Below are 19845 nucleotides of genomic sequence, written 5' to 3' on the forward strand. Positions count from 1 at the left end.
CATGTGAGAGGAGTAGTAGTGTGGTGTAGTGTGTGATAACAAGAGATATGGTAAGAACTTACCTTTGTTATCTCTGTTTCTACGAAGTCCATAGGGTCCACAGGGTTGACCTTGGGTTATAGCTGGAACAGGATCCATGGGCACCACACAGTTAAGCTTTTAGCTCCCAGGATGCACTTGGGTCCTCCTCTATACCCCGCCCCCGAGCCACAGGCACCTCAGTTGGTAAGCAGCCTAGGCCGGAGGAGAATATGGAACAGAGAGAAGGAAGACTGGAACACACAAGAAACCATACTCACAGCAATAGGAGACGGAAAACCGGTGACCAGCCACACAGCCCATTTGAAGCCAGGTGCGTCAGGGCGGGCGCCCTGTGGACCCTATGGACTTCGTAGAAACAGAGATAACAAAGGTAAGTTCTTACCATATCTCTTGTTTTCTACTTCAGGGTCCATAGGGGGTCCACAGGGTTGACCTTGGGGATGTCCCAAAGCAGTACAACTAAGGGCGGGGACGCTCCTGTGCTGAAAGGAGTACCCGGCGCCCAAAGGATGCATCCTGAGAGGCAAAGGTGTCAAACGCATAGAACCTCAAAAACGTTTGAATTGAAGACCAAGTGGCCGCCTTACACAGCTGAACAGCAGAAGCGCCACGTCTAGCAGCCCAAGAGGGACCCACAGAACGAGTGGAATGAGCCTTAACAGAGGCTGGCACAGGTAAGCCCTCCTGTGCATAAGCCTCACAAATAACGGAACGAAGCCAACGGGCTAACGTTTGTTTGTTGGCAGGCCAACCCCTCTTGTGAAAACCAAAGAGGATAAACAAGGAATCAGACTTCCTAACCGAAGCCGTCCGGTCTACATAAATTCTAAGCGCCCGGACCACATCTAAGGAAGTCTCACCAGCTGAAAGATCAGGGGACTGAAAAACTGGCACAACAAGTTCCTGATTAATATGGAACTTCGAGACCACTTTGGGCAAAAACTCAGGACGAGTGCGGAGCACCGCTCTGTCCTGGTGAAAAATCAGGAAAGGAGGGCGACAGGAAAGCGCCCCCAATTCAGACACCCTACTGGCCGAAGCAATTGCCAGGAGAAAAACCGTCTTAAATGTCAGCCACTTGAGCTCCACCGCCTCAAGAGGCTCAAACGGAGGACCCTGCAGGACCCGTAGCACCACCGCCAAGTCCCAAGGAGCCACAGGAGGCACAAAGGGAGGCTGGATCCTGAGAACACCTTGGAAAAAGGTGTGAACGTCTGGTAGTATTGCAATCCGCCGTTGAAACCACACGGACAAGGCGGACACATGAACCTTCAGAGATGCAAGGCGTAAGCCGAGATCCAATCCTGACTGAAGAAATTCCAAGATCCTAGAAACTCGGAACACCTGAGGATCATAAAGTCTGGACTCACACCACTGAAAGTAAGTGTGCCACACTCTGTGATAAATCCGTGCTGAAGCAGGCTTGCGTGCCCTGAGCATCGTACCAATAACCGAACTGGAGAAGCCCCGAGACCTCAAGACGGCTGTCTCAAGAGCCACGCCGTCAAAGACAGCCGACCCAGATCCGGGTAAAGGCAGGGCCCCTGAGACAACAGGTCCCGACGTTGAGGAAGAAGGTACGGAGCGTCGATGGAGAGGCTCCTCAGATCGGAGTACCAAGGACGTCTGGGCCACGCCGGAGCTACCAGCACGAGCATGCCGCCGTCCTGCTTGAATTTCCGCAGAACCCGAGGAAGCAGGGATATCGGAGGAAACAGATACGCCAGGTGAAACGTCCATGTCACCGACAGCGCGTCCACCAGACTTGCACCTGCGTCTCTTGTCCTTGACCCGTAAACGGGCAACTTGTGATTGTGACGGGAGGCCATCAAGTCCAGCTCCGGCAGTCCCCACCTGTCCACGAGTAGCTGAAACACCTCTGGGTGAAGCGACCATTCCCCGGGATGCACGTCGTGACGGCTGAGGAAGTCCGCCTCCCAATTGAGGACTCCGGGGATGAAGACCGCCGAGATCGCTGGAATGTGACCCTCCGCCCAAGACAGGATACGAGACACCTCCGACCTCGCTGCCTGACTGCGAGTTCCGCCTTGGTGATTGATATACGCCACCGTGGTGGCGTTGTCGGACTGCACCTGTACCGCCCTTCCGTGAAGAGCGGGGCCGGACGACTGCAGGGCCTTGTATACTGCCCGCAGTTCCAGGATGTTGATGGGGAGAAGTGCTTCTTCCGCTGACCAACGACCCTGAAGCGACAAAGAGCCGGTCACTGCCCCCCAACCCCGGAGACTGGCATCCGTCGTGAGCAGGACCCAGTCCGGGATCCAAAATGGGCGCCCCTCGACCAGATGAGCTGTCTGAAGCCACCAAGCCAAAGATAGCCGAACGTCCGGAGACAACACCAGCACCTGAGAGCGGATCCGGTGAGGTAACCCGTTCCATTCTGATAGAATCAGCCCCTGCAGGGGCCGGGAATGGAACTGGGCAAATTCCACCATGTCGAATGTCGACACCATGGACCCCAGAACTCTCATAGCCGAATGGACCGACAGGCGGCAACGGCTCAGGCAACTGCGTATCCGCAGCTGTAGTGAGGCGACCTTCTCCGGAGTCAGGAAGATCCTTTGCTGACGCGAATCCAGCAGGGCTCCCAAATGAACCATCCGCTGTGATGGAATCAGAGAGGACTTTTTCCAATTTATCAACCACCCGTGCGCTTGCAGGCAAGCGATCGTCAGGTGGAGATGTTGAAGCAGTACCTCCGGGGAGCTCGCCAGCAACAGGAGGTCGTCCAGGTACGGCAGCAGATGTGCGGCCATGACCGCCATAATCTTCGTGAACACCCTCGGTGCCGTGGAGAGACCAAAGGGTAGCGCCTGGAACTGATAGTGGTGTTGAAGGATAGCGAACCTCAGATACCGCTGGTGTGAAGATGCTATCGGAACATGGAGGTAGGCGTCCTGGATGTCCAGGGACACCATGTAATCCCCCGGTTCCATCGCCAGAATGATGGAACGTAACGTTTCCATCCTGAACTTGGGAACTCTGAGGAATTTGTTCAGAGACTTCAAGTTGAGGATAGGGCGATGAGAACCATTGGGTTTCTGCACCAGAAACAGAGACGAATAATACCCCGTCCCTCGTTGTGATAGAGGAATGGGAACAATGACCCCTGCTTTCAGCAAGGACTCTATAGCCTCCTGAACCTGTAACGCCTTGGTCTTGTTCTGAGAAGGACTTGTGCAGAAAAACTGGTGGGGTGGTCTGTGCCGAAAAGACAGGGCGTACCCCTGGGAGACCACTTCTCGAACCCAGGCATCCGTGGTGGTATTGTGCCAGCACTGGGCAAATAGAAGAAGTTGGCCTCCCACTCTGAGGTCCCCCAGAGGGAGGCCCGTCCCATCAGGCCGCAGGTTTATCTTCCTGCTTGGAAGAAGGGCGCCGAGCACTCCAGGCTTGCTTCTTGGGTTTAGAGGCCGTCTTACTCGCAGACTGTCTCGGGAAGGACTGACCTTTCGCCTTACCCTGAACGCGAAAGGAACGAAAAGCCGAACTCCGAACCTTAGCAGGCAGTGCCGCCGAAGGGAGGAAGGCCGACTTGGATTTAGCCAGGGTGTCCACTAATTTGTCCAAGTCCGGACCAAATAGTAATTCCCCATTGAAAGGTAAGGCCTCCAGACCTTTCTTTGAATCAGAGTCCGCTCTCCAGGACCGCAACCATAAGGATCGGCGGGCAGACACCGCTGCAGCCGATACCCGCGAGGTCAGCAGACTAGCATCTAAAGAAGCTTCTCCAATGTAAGAAGCGGCGTCCCTCATTTGTCCCAACAACGCCCGCTGGACATCCGGAGCGTCGTCCGGGAAGGTATCTTCCAATGCATTGGCCCACCCCTCAATGGCCTTGGCCACCCAGGAAATGGCCATGGACGGTCGGGCCACCGCCCCGGAGAGGGAGTAAATAGACTTTAAGCAAGTCTCAACTTTCCTGTCCGTGGGATCCTTCAGCGAGGATATCGACGGTAATGGTAAGGTGGCGCCCCGAGTTAAACGGGTGACATGGGAATCCACCGCCGGTGGAGTTTCCCATTTTTTACAATGTGCCTCAGGGAAGGGGTAATTAGAAGCCAACTGCTTCTGAGGAAGGAATCTCTTACTGGGCGCCTGCCAAGCTACCGCCATATGATCCGTCAACTGATCCGACAGGGGAAACACCGCAGAAGCCACCTTAGTTTTTTTGAAACTAGGAAGCTTCGACCTAGGAACCGGTGCCTCATCCTCTATAAGAAGAATAGCTCGCACCGCCCTAACTAGTGCTCGCACATTAATGGACGACTTGGTATCCATTTCCTGGACCGAGGCGTCCGAGTCAGTGTCATCAGGGACCTCCCCATCATCTGAGGAACCCTCGGAGTCCGATACCTGAGCAGCCCGTGTCATGAGTGGGCGTTTAGAAATCCTAGAAGGCATGTCAGTCTGCAACATTGACTGAAAAGCCGAGGAAGCGGCCGCCAAATTTTGCACGGAGTTGGAGAGCACATCCACCCATGGTGGAGGCGTCGCCATAGGGGCCTGAAAAGGTACCACAGGCTGCTGCGGCACAGGGGAAGCCTGTATATACATAGGCAACCCCGCATAGGGACCAACTGATTGAGACCCAGGAGGACTCCGCAATAACTGCGGGACACCCGGGGAATGGGGGATGGTCGGCTGGGGCACCGCCCTAGTAGGGAGAGCAGTCGGGACCGACAGACGGTCCGCAATAGACACCAGCACTTGAGAAAACATCGCCCACGGTGGTTCCTGCACCAGAGAAGGTCTGGATGGGCCAGGAGCCACCTGGCATCGACTACACAGGCCATCCTGTGACAAATCCTCCCTATCTACTCCTGCAGAACAGCGTCCGCAGGAGGCCAACACCGGAGCCACTGAGCGCTCAACCTCCTCGTCTGACATGACAGAATATATTATATATCTGGCACCAGGGTAGAAGTGAAACGCACTCACCGGTGTGCTGAACAACAGCCCACAATATGGCACTGAGTAGCACACTACTGTATGTGACGGACCTCACAAATACGTGATCTATATAAGTGAGGTCAGTAGAAACGCCCCTCCCCCACACACCTGCAGGGCTTGTAGGAGAAGTAAAGGGATAGGTATAAGCTGACAGTAAGTAGAAAATAAGCACAGACAGGCAGCACTAGCAAAAAGTCACATACCATGCAGGAAGATATACTCACTGCACCTTTCCACTACAATCAACCTCCCAGATTCAGTGTCTGGGAGGACTATAGTGCTGTGTACGCTGTCCTTAATCAGGGGAGAGGTACACAGGGGGACCGGTCCGCGTGCTCCCTGAGATCTGCGCTGCCACTGTGGGAAAATGGCCGCTGGAGACCTCAGAGGAGGAGTGGCCGAGTAATCTGCAGCTCAGCGACGCCAGACTGCGTGCTGAAAGGCGCGCTGAGCTGAGGGGAGGAGCCGCTGACAGGGAAGGCTTCCTCCCCTGGCTGGCCATAACCCCAGGGATGCTGGCTTCCCGCTTGCCGGTTATCCCTTGTGGTCTAGTGGTCCCACGGGTTATGGGGGGGGGCCCGCCGCCACTGCCAGCAGCCTCTGGTCTGTCCCCAGGACCGGAGGCTAAAGGACTGCATTTAAGGCATTCCGCGCGCCGCCGCTAGCCAGCGACGCGCGGCTTACCTGCATCCCTGGCGACTCCGGCAGCAGTCCTGGGAGGTAGACAGAGTCCGGCTAGTACGGACTCTGTCCTCCCGCCGCGATCCCCAGATCAGTACTGGCGTCGCGGCGCCAGTCGGGGATCAGAGCGGCAGCGTGGGCGTCTGTACAGACAGCCCTTCGCTGCCGTCTGTAGTAAAAATAGATTAAAACTAAATAAAATTTAACTTAAAATAAAAAGCTTCTGGGGGCTGCTCCTGCAGCCCCCCTGCGCGGTGACCGACTCCGGCCGGGCACCAGCTTACACTGAGGTGCCTGTGGCTCGGGGGCGGGGTATAGAGGAGGACCCAAGTGCATCCTGGGAGCTAAAAGCTTAACTGTGTGGTGCCCATGGATCCTGTTCCAGCTATAACCCAAGGTCAACCCTGTGGACCCCCTATGGACCCTGAAGTAGAAATAGTGATACAGGTGAGAGGAGTAGTATTGTGATGTAGTGATACAGGTGAGGGGAGTAGTAGTGTGGTGTAGTGTGTGATGTAGTGATACAGGTAAGAGGAGTAGGGAGTAGTAGTATGGTGTAGTGTGTGATGTAGTGATACAGGTGAGAGGAGTAGTAGTGTGATGTAGTGATACAGGTGAGAGGAGTAGTAGTGCGGTGTAGTGATACAGGTGAGGAGTAGTAGTGCGGTGTAGTGATACAGGTGAGAGGAGTAGTAGTGTGGTGTAGTGTGTGATGTAGTGATACAGGTGAGAGGAGTAGTAGTGTGGTGTAGTGTGTGATGTAGTGATACAGGTGAGAGGAGTAGTAGTATGGTGTAGTGTGCGATGTAGTGATACAGGTGAGAGGAGTAGTAGTGCGGTGTAGTGTGTGATGTAGTGATACAGGTGAGAGGAGTTGTAGTGTGTGATGTAGTGATACAGGTGAGAGGAGTAGCAGTATGGTGTAGTGTGTGATGTAGTGATACAGGTGAGAGGAGTAGCAGTATGGTGTAGTGTGTGATGTAGTGATACAGGTGAGAGGAGTAGTAGTGTGGTGTAGTGTGTGATGTAGTGATACAGGTGAGGGGAGTAGTTGTGCGGTGTAGTGTGTGGTGTAGTGATACACGTGAGAAGAGTAGTAGTGCGGTGTAGTGATACAGGTAAGAGGAGTAGTAGTATGGTGTAGTGTGTGATGTAGTGATACAGGTGAGAGGAGTAAGAGTGTGGTGTAGTGTGTGATATAGTGATACAGGTGAGAGGAGTAGTAGTGTGGTGTAGTGTGTGATGTAGTGATACAGGTGAGAGGAGTAGCAATGTGATGTAGTGATACAGGTGAGAGGAGTAGTAGTGTGGTGTAGTGTGTGATGTAGTGATACAGGTGAGAGGAGTAGCAATGTGGTGTAGTGATACAGGTGAGAGGAGTAGCAGTATGGTGTAGTGTGTGATGTAGTGATACATGTGAGAGGAGTAGTAGTGTGGTGTAGTGTGTGATATAGTGATACAGGTGAGAGGAGTAGTATTGTGATGTAGTGATACAGGTGAGGGGAGTAGTAGTGTGGTGTAGTGTGTGATGTAGTGATACAGGTAAGAGGAGTAGGGAGTAGTAGTATGGTGTAGTGTGTGATGTAGTGATACAGGTGAGAGGAGTAGTAGTGTGGTGTAGTGTGTGATGTAGTGATACAGGTGAGAGGAGTAGTAGTGTGATGTAGTGATACAGGTGAGAGGAGTAGTAGTGCGATGTAGTGATACAGGTGAGAGGAGTAGTAGTGCGGTGTAGTGATACAGGTGAGAGGAGTAGTAGTGTGGTGTAGTGTGTGATGTAGTGATACAGGTGAGAGGAGTAGTAGTATGGTGTAGTGTGTGATGTAGTGATACAGGTGAGAGGAGTAGTAGTGCGGTGTAGTGTGTGATGTAGTGATACAGGTGAGAGGAGTTGTAGTGTGTGATGTAGTGATACAGGTGAGAGGAGTAGCAGTATGGTGTAGTGTGTGATGTAGTGATACAGGTGAGAGGAGTAGTAGTGTGGTGTAGTGTGTGATGTAGTGATACAGGTGAGGGGAGTAGCAGTGCGGTGTAGTGTGTGGTGTAGTGATACAGGTGAGAAGAGTAGTAGTGCGGTGTAGTGTGTGATGTAGTGATACAGGTAAGAGTAGTAGTAGTATGGTGTAGTGTGTGATGTAGTGATAAAGGTGAGAGGAGTAGTAGTGCGGTGTAGTGTGTGATATAGTGATACAGGTGAGAGGAGTAGTAGTGCGGTGTAGTGTGTGATGTAGTGATACAGGTGAGAGGAGTAGCAGTGCGGTGTAGTGTGTGATGTAGTGATACAGGTGAGAGGAGTAGCAGTGCGGTGTAGTGTGTGATGTAGTGATACAGGTGAGAGGAGTAGCAGTGCGGTGTAGTGTGTGATGTAGTGATACAGGTGAGAGGAGTAGGAGTGCGGTGTAGTGTGTGATGTAGTGATACAGGTGAGAGGAGTAGTAGTATGGTGTAGTGTGTGATGTAGTGATACAGGTGAGAGGAGTAGGAGTGCGGTGTAGTGTGTGATGTAGTGATACAGGTGAGAGGAGTAGGAGTGCGGTGTAGTGTGTGATGTAGTGATACAGGTGAGAGGAGTAGGAGTGCGGTGTAGTGTGTGATGTAGTGATACAGGTGAGAGGAGTAGGAGTGCGGTGTAGTGTGTGATGTAGTGATACAGGTGAGAGGAGTAGTAGTGCGGTGTAGTGTGTGATGTAGTGATACAGGTGAGAGGAGTAGTAGTGCGGTGTAGTGTGTGATGTAGTGATACAGGTGAGAGGAGTAGTAGTGCGGTGTAGTGTGTGATGTAGTGATACAGGTGAGAGGAGTAGTAGTATGGTGTAGTGTGTGATGTAGTGATACAGGTGAGAGGAGTAGTAGTGCGGTGTAGTGTGTGATGTAGTGATACAGGTGAGAGGAGTAGTAGTGCGGTGTAGTGTGTGATGTAGTGATACAGGTGAGAGGAGTAGTAGTGCGGTGTAGTGATACAGGTGAGAGGAGTAGTAGTGCGGTGTAGTGTGTGATGTAGTGATACAGGTGAGAGGAGTAGTAGTGCGGTGTAGTGTGTGATGTAGTGATACAGGTGAGAGGAGTAGTAGTGCGGTGTAGTATGTGATGTAGTGATACAGGTGAGAGGAGTACGGTGTAGTGTGTGATGTAGTAATACAGGTGAGAGGAGTACGGTGTAGTGTGTGATGTAGTGATACAGGTGAGAGGAGTACGGTGTAGTGTGTGATGTAGTGGTACAGGTGAGAGGAGTAGTAGTGTGTGATGTAGTGATACAGGTGAGAGGAGTAGTAGTGCGGTGTAGTGTGTGATGTAGTGATACAGGTGAGAGGAGTAGCAGTGCGGTGTAGGGTGTGATGTACTGATACAGGTGAGAGGAGTAGGAGTGCGGTCTAGTGTGTGATGTAGTGATACAGGTGAGAGGAGTAGGAGTGCGGTGTAGTGTGTGATGTAGTGATACAGGTGAGAGGAGTAGCAGTGCGGTGTAGTGTGTGATGTAGTGATACAGGTGAGAGGAGTAGTAGTGTGTGATGTAGTGATACAGGTGAGAGGAGTAGTAGTGCGGTGTAGTATGTGATGTAGTGATACAGGTGAGAGGAGTACGGTGTAGTGTGTGATGTAGTGATACAGGTGAGAGGAGTACGGTGTAGTGTGTGATGTAGTGATACAGGTGAGAGGAGTACGGTGTAGTGTGTGATGTAGTGATACAGGTGAGAGGAGTACGGTGTAGTGTGTGATGTAGTGGTACAGGTGAGAGGAGTAGTAGTGTGTGATGTAGTGATACAGGTGAGAGGAGTAGTAGTGCGGTGTAGTGTGTGATGTAGTGATACAGGTGAGAGGAGTAGCAGTATGGTGTAGTGTGTGATGTAGTGATACAGGTGAGAGGAGTAGTAGTGCGGTGTAGTGTGTGATGTAGTGATACAGGTGAGAGGAGTAGCAGTATGGTGTAGTGTGTGATGTAGTGATACAGGTGAGAGGAGTAGTAGTGCGGTGTAGTATGTGATGTAGTGATACAGGTGAGAGGAGTACGGTGTAGTGTGTGATGTAGTGATACAGGTGAGAGGAGTACGGTGTAGTGTGTGATGTAGTGATACAGGTGAGAGGAGTACGGTGTAGTGTGTGATGTAGTGGTACAGGTGAGAGGAGTAGTAGTGTGTGATGTAGTGATACAGGTGAGAGGAGTAGCAGTGCGGTGTAGTGTGTGATGTAGTGATACAGGTGAGAGGAGTAGTAGTGCGGTGTAGTGTGTGATGTAGTGATACAGGTGAGAGGAGTAGTAGTGCGGTGTAGTGTGTGATGTAGTGATACAGGTGAGAGGAGTAGTAGTGCGGTGTAGTGTGTGATGTAGTGATACAGGTGAGAGGAGTAGTAGTGCGGTGTAGTGTGTGATGTAGTGATACAGGTGAGAGGAGTAGTAGTGCGGTGTAGTGTGTGATGTAGTGATACAGGTGAGAGGAGTAGTAGTGCGGTGTAGTGTGTGATGTAGTGATACAGGTGAGAGGAGTAGTAGTATGGTGTAGTGTGTGATGTAGTGATACAGGTGAGAGGAGTAGTAGTATGGTGTAGTGTGTGATGTAGTGATACAGGTGAGAGGAGTAGTAGTATGGTGTAGTGTGTGATGTAGTGATACAGGTGAGAGGAGTAGTAGTATGGTGTAGTGTGTGATGTAGTGATACAGGTGAGAGGAGTAGTAGTGCGGTGTAGTGTGTGATGTAGTGATACAGGTGAGAGGAGTAGTAGTGCGGTGTAGTGTGTGATGTAGTGATACAGGTGAGAGGAGTAGTAGTGCGGTGTAGTGTGTGATGTAGTGATACAGGTGAGAGGAGTAGTAGTGCGGTGTAGTGTGTGATGTAGTGATACAGGTGAGAGGAGTAGTAGTGCGGTGTAGTGTGTGATGTAGTGATACAGGTGAGAGGAGTAGTAGTATGGTGTAGTGTGTGATGTAGTGATACAGGTGAGAGGAGTAGTAGTGCGGTGTAGTGTGTGATGTAGTGATACAGGTGAGAGGAGTAGTAGTGCGGTGTAGTGTGTGATGTAGTGATACAGGTGAGAGGAGTAGTAGTGCGGTGTAGTGTGTGATGTAGTGATACAGGTGAGAGGAGTAGTAGTGCGGTGTAGTGTGTGATGTAGTGATACAGGTGAGAGGAGTAGTAGTGCGGTGTAGTGTGTGATGTAGTGATACAGGTGAGAGGAGTAGTAGTGCGGTGTAGTGTGTGATGTAGTGATACAGGTGAGAGGAGTAGTAGTGCGGTGTAGTGTGTGATGTAGTGATACAGGTGAGAGGAGTAGTAGTGCGGTGTAGTGTGTGATGTAGTGATACAGGTGAGAGGAGTAGTAGTGCGGTGTAGTGTGTGATGTAGTGATACAGGTGAGAGGAGTAGTAGTATGGTGTAGTGTGTGATGTAGTGATACAGGTGAGAGGAGTAGTAGTATGGTGTAGTGTGTGATGTAGTGATACAGGTGAGAGGAGTAGTAGTATGGTGTAGTGTGTGATGTAGTGATACAGGTGAGAGGAGTAGTAGTATGGTGTAGTGTGTGATGTAGTGATACAGGTGAGAGGAGTAGTAGTGCGGTGTAGTGTGTGATGTAGTGATACAGGTGAGAGGAGTAGTAGTGCGGTGTAGTGTGTGATGTAGTGATACAGGTGAGAGGAGTAGTAGTATGGTGTAGTGTGTGATGTAGTGATACAGGTGAGAGGAGTAGTAGTGCGGTGTAGTGTGTGATGTAGTGATACAGGTGAGAGGAGTAGTAGTGCGGTGTAGTGTGTGATGTAGTGATACAGGTGAGAGGAGTAGTAGTGCGGTGTAGTGTGTGATGTAGTGATACAGGTGAGAGGAGTAGTAGTGCGGTGTAGTGTGTGATGTAGTGATACAGGTGAGAGGAGTAGTAGTGCGGTGTAGTGTGTGATGTAGTGATACAGGTGAGAGGAGTAGTAGTGCGGTGTAGTGTGTGATGTAGTGATACAGGTGAGAGGAGTAGTAGTGCGGTGTAGTGTGTGATGTAGTGATACAGGTGAGAGGAGTAGTAGTGCGGTGTAGTGTGTGATGTAGTGATACAGGTGAGAGGAGTAGTAGTATGGTGTAGTGTGTGATGTAGTGATACAGGTGAGAGGAGTAGTAGTATGGTGTAGTGTGTGATGTAGTGATACAGGTGAGAGGAGTAGTAGTATGGTGTAGTGTGTGATGTAGTGATACAGGTGAGAGGAGTAGTAGTATGGTGTAGTGTGTGATGTAGTGATACAGGTGAGAGGAGTAGTAGTGCGGTGTAGTGTGTGATGTAGTGATACAGGTGAGAGGAGTAGTAGTGCGGTGTAGTGTGTGATGTAGTGATACAGGTGAGAGGAGTAGTAGTGCGGTGTAGTGTGTGATGTAGTGATACAGGTGAGAGGAGTAGTAGTGCGGTGTAGTGTGTGATGTAGTGATACAGGTGAGAGGAGTAGTAGTGCGGTGTAGTGTGTGATGTAGTGATACAGGTGAGAGGAGTAGTAGTATGGTGTAGTGTGTGATGTAGTGATACAGGTGAGAGGAGTAGTAGTGCGGTGTAGTGTGTGATGTAGTGATACAGGTGAGAGGAGTAGTAGTGCGGTGTAGTGTGTGATGTAGTGATACAGGTGAGAGGAGTAGTAGTGCGGTGTAGTGTGTGATGTAGTGATACAGGTGAGAGGAGTAGTAGTGCGGTGTAGTGTGTGATGTAGTGATACAGGTGAGAGGAGTAGTAGTGCGGTGTAGTGTGTGATGTAGTGATACAGGTGAGAGGAGTAGTAGTGCGGTGTAGTGTGTGATGTAGTGATACAGGTGAGAGGAGTAGTAGTGCGGTGTAGTGTGTGATGTAGTGATACAGGTGAGAGGAGTAGTAGTGCGGTGTAGTGTGTGATGTAGTGATACAGGTGAGAGGAGTAGTAGTGCGGTGTAGTGTGTGATGTAGTGATACAGGTGAGAGGAGTAGTAGTGCGGTGTAGTGTGTGATGTAGTGATACAGGTGAGAGGAGTAGTAGTGCGGTGTAGTGTGTGATGTAGTGATACAGGTGAGAGGAGTAGTAGTATGGTGTAGTGTGTGATGTAGTGATACAGGTGAGAGGAGTAGTAGTATGGTGTAGTGTGTGATGTAGTGATACAGGTGAGAGGAGTAGTAGTATGGTGTAGTGTGTGATGTAGTGATACAGGTGAGAGGAGTAGTAGTATGGTGTAGTGTGTGATGTAGTGATACAGGTGAGAGGAGTAGTAGTGCGGTGTAGTGTGTGATGTAGTGATACAGGTGAGAGGAGTAGTAGTGCGGTGTAGTGTGTGATGTAGTGATACAGGTGAGAGGAGTAGTAGTGCGGTGTAGTGTGTGATGTAGTGATACAGGTGAGAGGAGTAGTAGTGCGGTGTAGTGTGTGATGTAGTGATACAGGTGAGAGGAGTAGTAGTGCGGTGTAGTGTGTGATGTAGTGATACAGGTGAGAGGAGTAGTAGTATGGTGTAGTGTGTGATGTAGTGATACAGGTGAGAGGAGTAGTAGTGCGGTGTAGTGTGTGATGTAGTGATACAGGTGAGAGGAGTAGTAGTGCGGTGTAGTGTGTGATGTAGTGATACAGGTGAGAGGAGTAGTAGTGCGGTGTAGTGTGTGATGTAGTGATACAGGTGAGAGGAGTAGTAGTGCGGTGTAGTGTGTGATGTAGTGATACAGGTGAGAGGAGTAGTAGTGCGGTGTAGTGTGTGATGTAGTGATACAGGTGAGAGGAGTAGTAGTGCGGTGTAGTGTGTGATGTAGTGATACAGGTGAGAGGAGTAGTAGTGCGGTGTAGTGTGTGATGTAGTGATACAGGTGAGAGGAGTAGTAGTGCGGTGTAGTGTGTGATGTAGTGATACAGGTGAGAGGAGTAGTAGTGCGGTGTAGTGTGTGATGTAGTGATACAGGTGAGAGGAGTAGTAGTGCGGTGTAGTGTGTGATGTAGTGATACAGGTGAGAGGAGTAGTAGTGCGGTGTAGTGTGTGATGTAGTGATACAGGTGAGAGGAGTAGTAGTATGGTGTAGTGTGTGATGTAGTGATACAGGTGAGAGGAGTAGTAGTATGGTGTAGTGTGTGATGTAGTGATACAGGTGAGAGGAGTAGTAGTGCGGTGTAGTGGTCACCTGGTAGTCCAGCATCAGTAGTAGAGTACAGCGCACGCTGACATCTCCTGGTCTCTTCACCTGAAACCCATCAGTCTCCTGAGTGCTCGGAGTCCTGTGCCACTGAGAGGGGGAGACCGTAAGCAGAGAGCACCTCGTACACAGAGGAGACAGCCCCTCCCCACATTCACACACACACAGACAGCCCCTCCCCACATTCACACACACAGACAGCCCCTCCCCACATACACACACAGACAGCCCCTCCCCACATTCACACACACAGACAGCCCCTCCCCACATTCACACACACAGACAGCCCCTCCCCACATTCACACACACAGACAGCCCCTCCCCACATTCACACACACAGACAGCCCCTCCCCACATTCACACAGAGACAGTCCCTCCCCACATACACAAAAACAGACAGCCCCTCCCCACATTCACACACACAGACAGCCCCTCCCCACATACACACACAGACAGCCCCTCCCCACATACACACACAGACAGCCCCTCCCCACATTCACACACACAGACAGCCCCTCCCCACATACACACACAGACAGCCCCTCCCCACATACACACACAGACAGCCCCTCCCCACATTCACACACACAGACAGCCCCTCCCCACATTCACACACACAGACAGCCTCTCCCCTCATTCACACAGAGACAGCCCCTCCCCACATACACAGAGACAGCCCCTCCCCACATACACAGAGACAGCCCCTCCCCACATACACAGAGACAGCCCCTCCCCACATACACAGAGACAGCCCCTCCCCACATACAGAGACAGCCCCTCCCCACATTCACACAGAGACAGTCCCTCCCCTCATTCACACAGAGACAGTCCCTCCCCACATACACAAAAACAGCCCCTCCCCACATACACAGAGACAGCCCCTCCCCACATACACAGACAGCCCCTCCCCACATACACAGAGACAGCCCCTCCCCACATACACAGAGACAGCCCCTCCCCACATACACAGAGACAGCCCCTCCCCACATACACAGAGACAGCCCCTCCCCACATACACAGAGACAGCCCCTCCCCACATACACAGAGACAGCCCCTCCCCACATTCACACATAGACAGCCCCTCCCCACATTCACACAGAGACAGTCCCTCCCCACATTCACAGAGACAGCCCCTCCCCTCATTCACACACAGAGACAGCCCCTCCCCAAAATTCACACAGACAGCCCCTCCCCACATACACAGAGACAGTCCCTCCCCACATTCACACACAGACAGCCCCTCCCCACATTCACACACAAAGACAGTCCCTCCCCACATTCACACAGAGACAGCCCCCTCCCCACATTCATACAGAGACAGCCCCCTCCCCACATTCATACAGACAGCCCCCCTCCCCACATAGAGTCCCCCTAACATCACAGAGGGTGCCTCAGCCAATCTCACATCCCGTAACATGCGTGTGCTGGATTACACGCACCATCAGACCCACCTCCACCAGGTGATTGTCAGGTCCATATAAGTCTTTGTCCAACTCGATGACTAAACTCTTAAAGAATGATGAGAACTTCCTCTTCATCTTGCTGGGCTAAAGAGAGAGACCTCCTATAGGTTACTGTGCCCTGTGTACGGTCCTAGGCTATAGGGTTCTGTCACTGCACCTTACACATGTACGAGGAGGGAGACCTCCTATAGGTTACTGTGACCTGTGTACGGTCCTAGGCTATAGGGTTCTGTCACTGCACCTTACACATGTACGAGGAGGGAGACAGCCTATAGGTTACTGTGCCCTGTGTACGGTCCTAGGCTATAGGGTTCTGTCACTGCACCTTACACATGTACGAGGAGGGAGACATCCTATAGGTTACTGTGACCTGTGTATGGTCCTAGGCTATAGGGTTCTGTCACTGCACCTTACACATGTAGGAGGGGGGAGACATCCTATAGGTTACTGTGACCTGTGTATGGTCCTAGGCTATAGGGTTCTCTCACTGCACCTTACACATGTATGAGGAGGGAGACAGCCTATAGGTTACTGTGCCCTGTGTATGGTCCTAGGCTATAGGGTTCCGTCACTGCACCTTACACATGTACGAGGAGGGAGACCTCCTATAGGTTACTGTGACCTGTGTACGGTCCTAGGCTATAGGGTTCTGTCACTGCACCTTACACATGTACAAGGAGGGAGACAGCCTATAGGTTACTGTGCCCTGTGTACGGTCCTAGGCTATAGGGTTCTGTCACTGCACCTTACACTTGTACGAGGAGGGAGACCTCCTATAGGTTACTGTGCCCTGTGTGTGGTCCTAGGCTATAGGGTTCTGTCACTGCACCTTACACATGTACGAGGAGGGAGACAGCCTATAGGTTACTGTGCCCTGTGTACGGTCCTAGGCTATAGGGTTCTGTCACTGCACCTTACACATGTACGAGGAGGGAGACATCCTATAGGTTAATGTGACCTGTGTATGGTCCTAGGCTATAGGGTTCTGTCACTGCACCTTACACATGTAGGAGGGGGGAGACATCCTATAGGTTACTGTGACCTGTGTATGGTCCTAGGCTATAGGGTTCTCTCACTGCACCTTACACATGTATGAGGAGGGAGACAGCCTATAGGTTACTGTGCCCTGTGTATGGTCCTAGGCTATAGGGTTCCGTCACTGCACCTTACACATGTACGAGGAGGGAGACATCCTATAGGTTACAATGTATGGTCCTAGGCTATAGGGTTCTGTCACTGCACCTTACACATGTACGAGGAGGGAGACCTCCTATAGGTTACTGTGACCTGTGTATGGTCCTAGGCTATAGGGTTCTGTCACTGCACCTTACACTTGTACGAGGAGGGAGACCTCCTATAGGTTACTGTGCCCTGTGTGTGGTCCTAGGCTATAGGGTTCTGTCACTGCACCTTACACATGTACGAGGAGGGAGACATCCTATAGGTTACTGTGACCTGTGTATGGTCCTAGGCTATAGGGTTCTGTCACTGCACCTTACACATGTATGAGGAGGGAGACAGCCTATAGGTTACTGTGCACTGTGTATGGTCCTAAGCTATAGGGTTCTGTCACTGCACCTTACACATGTACGAGGAGGAAGACCTCCTATAGGTTACTGTGCACTGTGTATGGTCCTAGGCTATAGGGTTCTGTCACTGCACCTTACACATGTACGAGGAGGGAGACCTCCTATAGGTTACTGTGCCCTGTGTATGGTCCTAAGCTATAGGGTTCTGTCACTGCACATTACACATGTATGAGGAGGGAGACCTCCTATAGGTTACTGTGCCCTGTGGATGGTCCTAAGCTATAGGGTTCTGTCACTGCACCTTACACATGTACGAGGAGGGAGACAGCCTATAGGTTACTGTGCACTGTGTATGGTCCTAAGCTATAGGGTTCTGTCACTGCACCTTACACATGTACGAGGAGGAAGACCTCCTATAGGTTACTGTGCACTGTGTATGGTCCTAGGCTATAGGGTTCTGTCACTGCACCTTACACATGTATGAGGAGGGAGACCTCCTATAGGTTACTGTGCCCTGTGTGTGGTCCTAGGCTATAGGGTTCTGTCACTGCACCTTACACATGTACGAGGAGGGAGACCTCCTATAGGTTACTGTGCCCTGTGTATGGTCCTAGGCTATAGGGTTCTGTCACTGCACCTTACACATGTACGAGGAGGGAGACAACCTATAGGTTACTGTGCCCTGTGTATGGTCCTAGGCTATAGGGTTCTGTCACTGCACCTTACACATGTACGAGGAGGGAGACAGCCTATAGGTTACAATGTATGGTCCTAGGCTATAGGGTTCTGTCACTGCACCTTACACATGTATGAGGAGGGAGACATCCTATAGGTTACAATGTATGGTCCTAGGGCTATAGGGTTCTGTCACTGCACCTTACACATGTACGAGGAGGGAGACATCCTATAGGTTACTGTGACCTGTGTATGGTCCTAGGCTAAAGGGTTCTGTCACTGCACCTTACACATGTACGAGGATGGAGACAGCCCATAGGTTACTGTGCCCTGTGTATGGTCCTAGGCTATAGGGTTCTGTCACTGCACCTTACACATGTACGAGGAGGGAGACATCCTATAGGTTAGTGTGCCATGTGTACGGTCCTAGGTTATAGGGTTCTGTCACTGCACCTTACACATTTACGAGGAGGGAGACATCCTATAGGTTACAATGTATGGTCCTAGGCTATAGGGTTCTGTCACTGCACCTTACACATGTACGAGGAGGGAGACATCCTATAGGTTACAATGTATGGTCCTAGGCTATAGGGTTCTGTCACTGCACCTTACACATGTACGAGGAGGGAGACATCCTATAGGTTACTGTGCCCTGTGTATGGTCCTTGGCTATAGGTTTCCGTCAGTGCACCTTACACATGTACAAGGAGGGAGACAGCCTATAGGTTACTGTGCCCTGTGTATGGTCCTAGGCTATAGGGTTCCGTCAGTGCACCTTACACTTGTACGAGGAGAGAGACAGCCCATAGGTTACTGTGCCCTGTGTATGGTCCTAGGCTATAGGGTTCTGTCACTGCACCTTACACATGTACGAGGAGGGAGACAGCCTATAGGTTACTGTGCCCTGTGTATGGTCCTAGGCTATAGGGTTCTGTCACTGCACCTTACACATGTATGAGGAGGGAGACCTCCTATAGGTTACTGTGCCCTGTGTATGGTCCTAGGCTATAGGGTTCTGTCACTGCACCTTACACATGTAAGAGGAGGGAGACAGTCTATAGGTTACTGTGCCCTGTGTGTGGTCCTAGGCTATAGGGTTCTGTCACTGCACCTTACACATGTACGAGGAGGGAGACCTCCTATAGGTTACTAAGCCCTGTGTATGGTCCTAGGCTATAGGGTTCCGTCAGTGCACCTTACACATGTACGAGGAGGGAGACAGCCTATAGGTTACTGTGCCCTGTGTATGGTCCTAGGCTATAGGGTTCTGTCACTGCACCTTACACATGTACGAGGAGGGAGACCTCCTATAGGTTACTGTGCCCTGTGGATGGTCCTAGGCTATAAGGTTCTGTCACTGCACCTTACACATGTACGAGGAGGGAGACATCCTATAGGTTACAATGTATGGTCCTAGGCTATAGGGTTCTGTCACTGCACCTTACACATGTACGAGGAGGGAGACCTATAGGTTACTTTGCCCTGTGTATGGTCCTAGGCTATAGGGTTCTGTCACTGCACCTTACACATGTACGAGGAGAGAGACCTCCTATCGGTTACTGTGCCCTGTGTATGGTCCTAGGCTATAGGGTTCTGTCACTGCACATTACACATATACGAGGAGGGAGACCTATAGGTTACTGTGCCCTGTGTATGGTCCTAGGCTATAGGGTTCTGTCACTGCACCTTACACATGTACGAGGAGGGAGACCTCCTATAGGTTACTGTGTATGGTCCTAGGCTATAGGGTTCTGTCACTGCACCTTACACATGTACGAGGAGGGAGACCTCCTATAGGTTACTGTGGATGGTCCTAGGCTATAGGGTTCTGTCACTGCACCTTACACATGTACGAGGAGGGAGACATCCTATAGGTTACAATGTATGGTCCTAGGCTATAGGGTTCTGTCACTGCACCTTACACATGTACGAGGAGGAAGACCTCCTATAGGTTACTGTGCCCTGTGTATGGTCCTAGGCTATAGGGTTCTGTCACTGCACCTTACACATGTACGAGGAGGGAGACAGCCTATAGGTTACTGTGCCCTGTGTATGGTCCTAGGCTATAGGGTTCTGTCACTGCACCTTACACATGTACGAGGAGGGAGACCTCCTATAGGTTACTGTGCCCTGTGTATGGTCCTAGGCTATAGGGTTCCGTCAGTGCACCTTACACATGTACGAGGAGGGAGACCTCCTATAGGTTACTGTGCCCTGTGTATGGTCCTAGGCTATAGGGTTCCGTCAGTGCACCTTACACATGTACGAGGAGGGAGACCTCCTATAGGTTACTGTGCCCTGTGTATGGTCCTAGGCTATAGGGTTCTGTAACTGCACCTTACACATCTACGAGGAGGGAGACCTCCTATAGGTTA

General features: G+C 51.0%; 1 protein-coding gene across 6 annotated transcripts in view; it reads right to left on the bottom strand.

The window, feature by feature from the left end:
• SMARCD3 (SWI/SNF related BAF chromatin remodeling complex subunit D3) overlaps positions 1-19845 on the bottom strand; it is a 137279-nt gene that overhangs the window by 57673 nt on the left and 59761 nt on the right. For 4 of the 6 annotated variants that reach the window (XM_088460768.1, XM_088460766.1, XM_088460769.1 and 1 more), the window contains 2 exons: positions 15243-15350; positions 13792-13893 (listed from right to left, as the gene is read on the bottom strand). In XM_088460768.1, coding sequence (XP_088316894.1) covers positions 13792-13893; positions 15243-15350 — 210 coding nt within the window. The remainder of the gene's footprint in view (positions 1-13791; positions 13894-15242; positions 15351-19845) is intronic. The other 2 variants (XM_088460770.1, XM_088460767.1) reach the window with 1 other exon arrangement.

The sequence above is a fragment of the Taudactylus pleione genome, unplaced genomic scaffold, assembly GCF_031769625.1.
Source record: "Taudactylus pleione unplaced genomic scaffold, aTauple2 ptg000978l, whole genome shotgun sequence".
NCBI classification, from domain to species: Eukaryota; Metazoa; Chordata; class Amphibia; order Anura; family Myobatrachidae; genus Taudactylus; species Taudactylus pleione.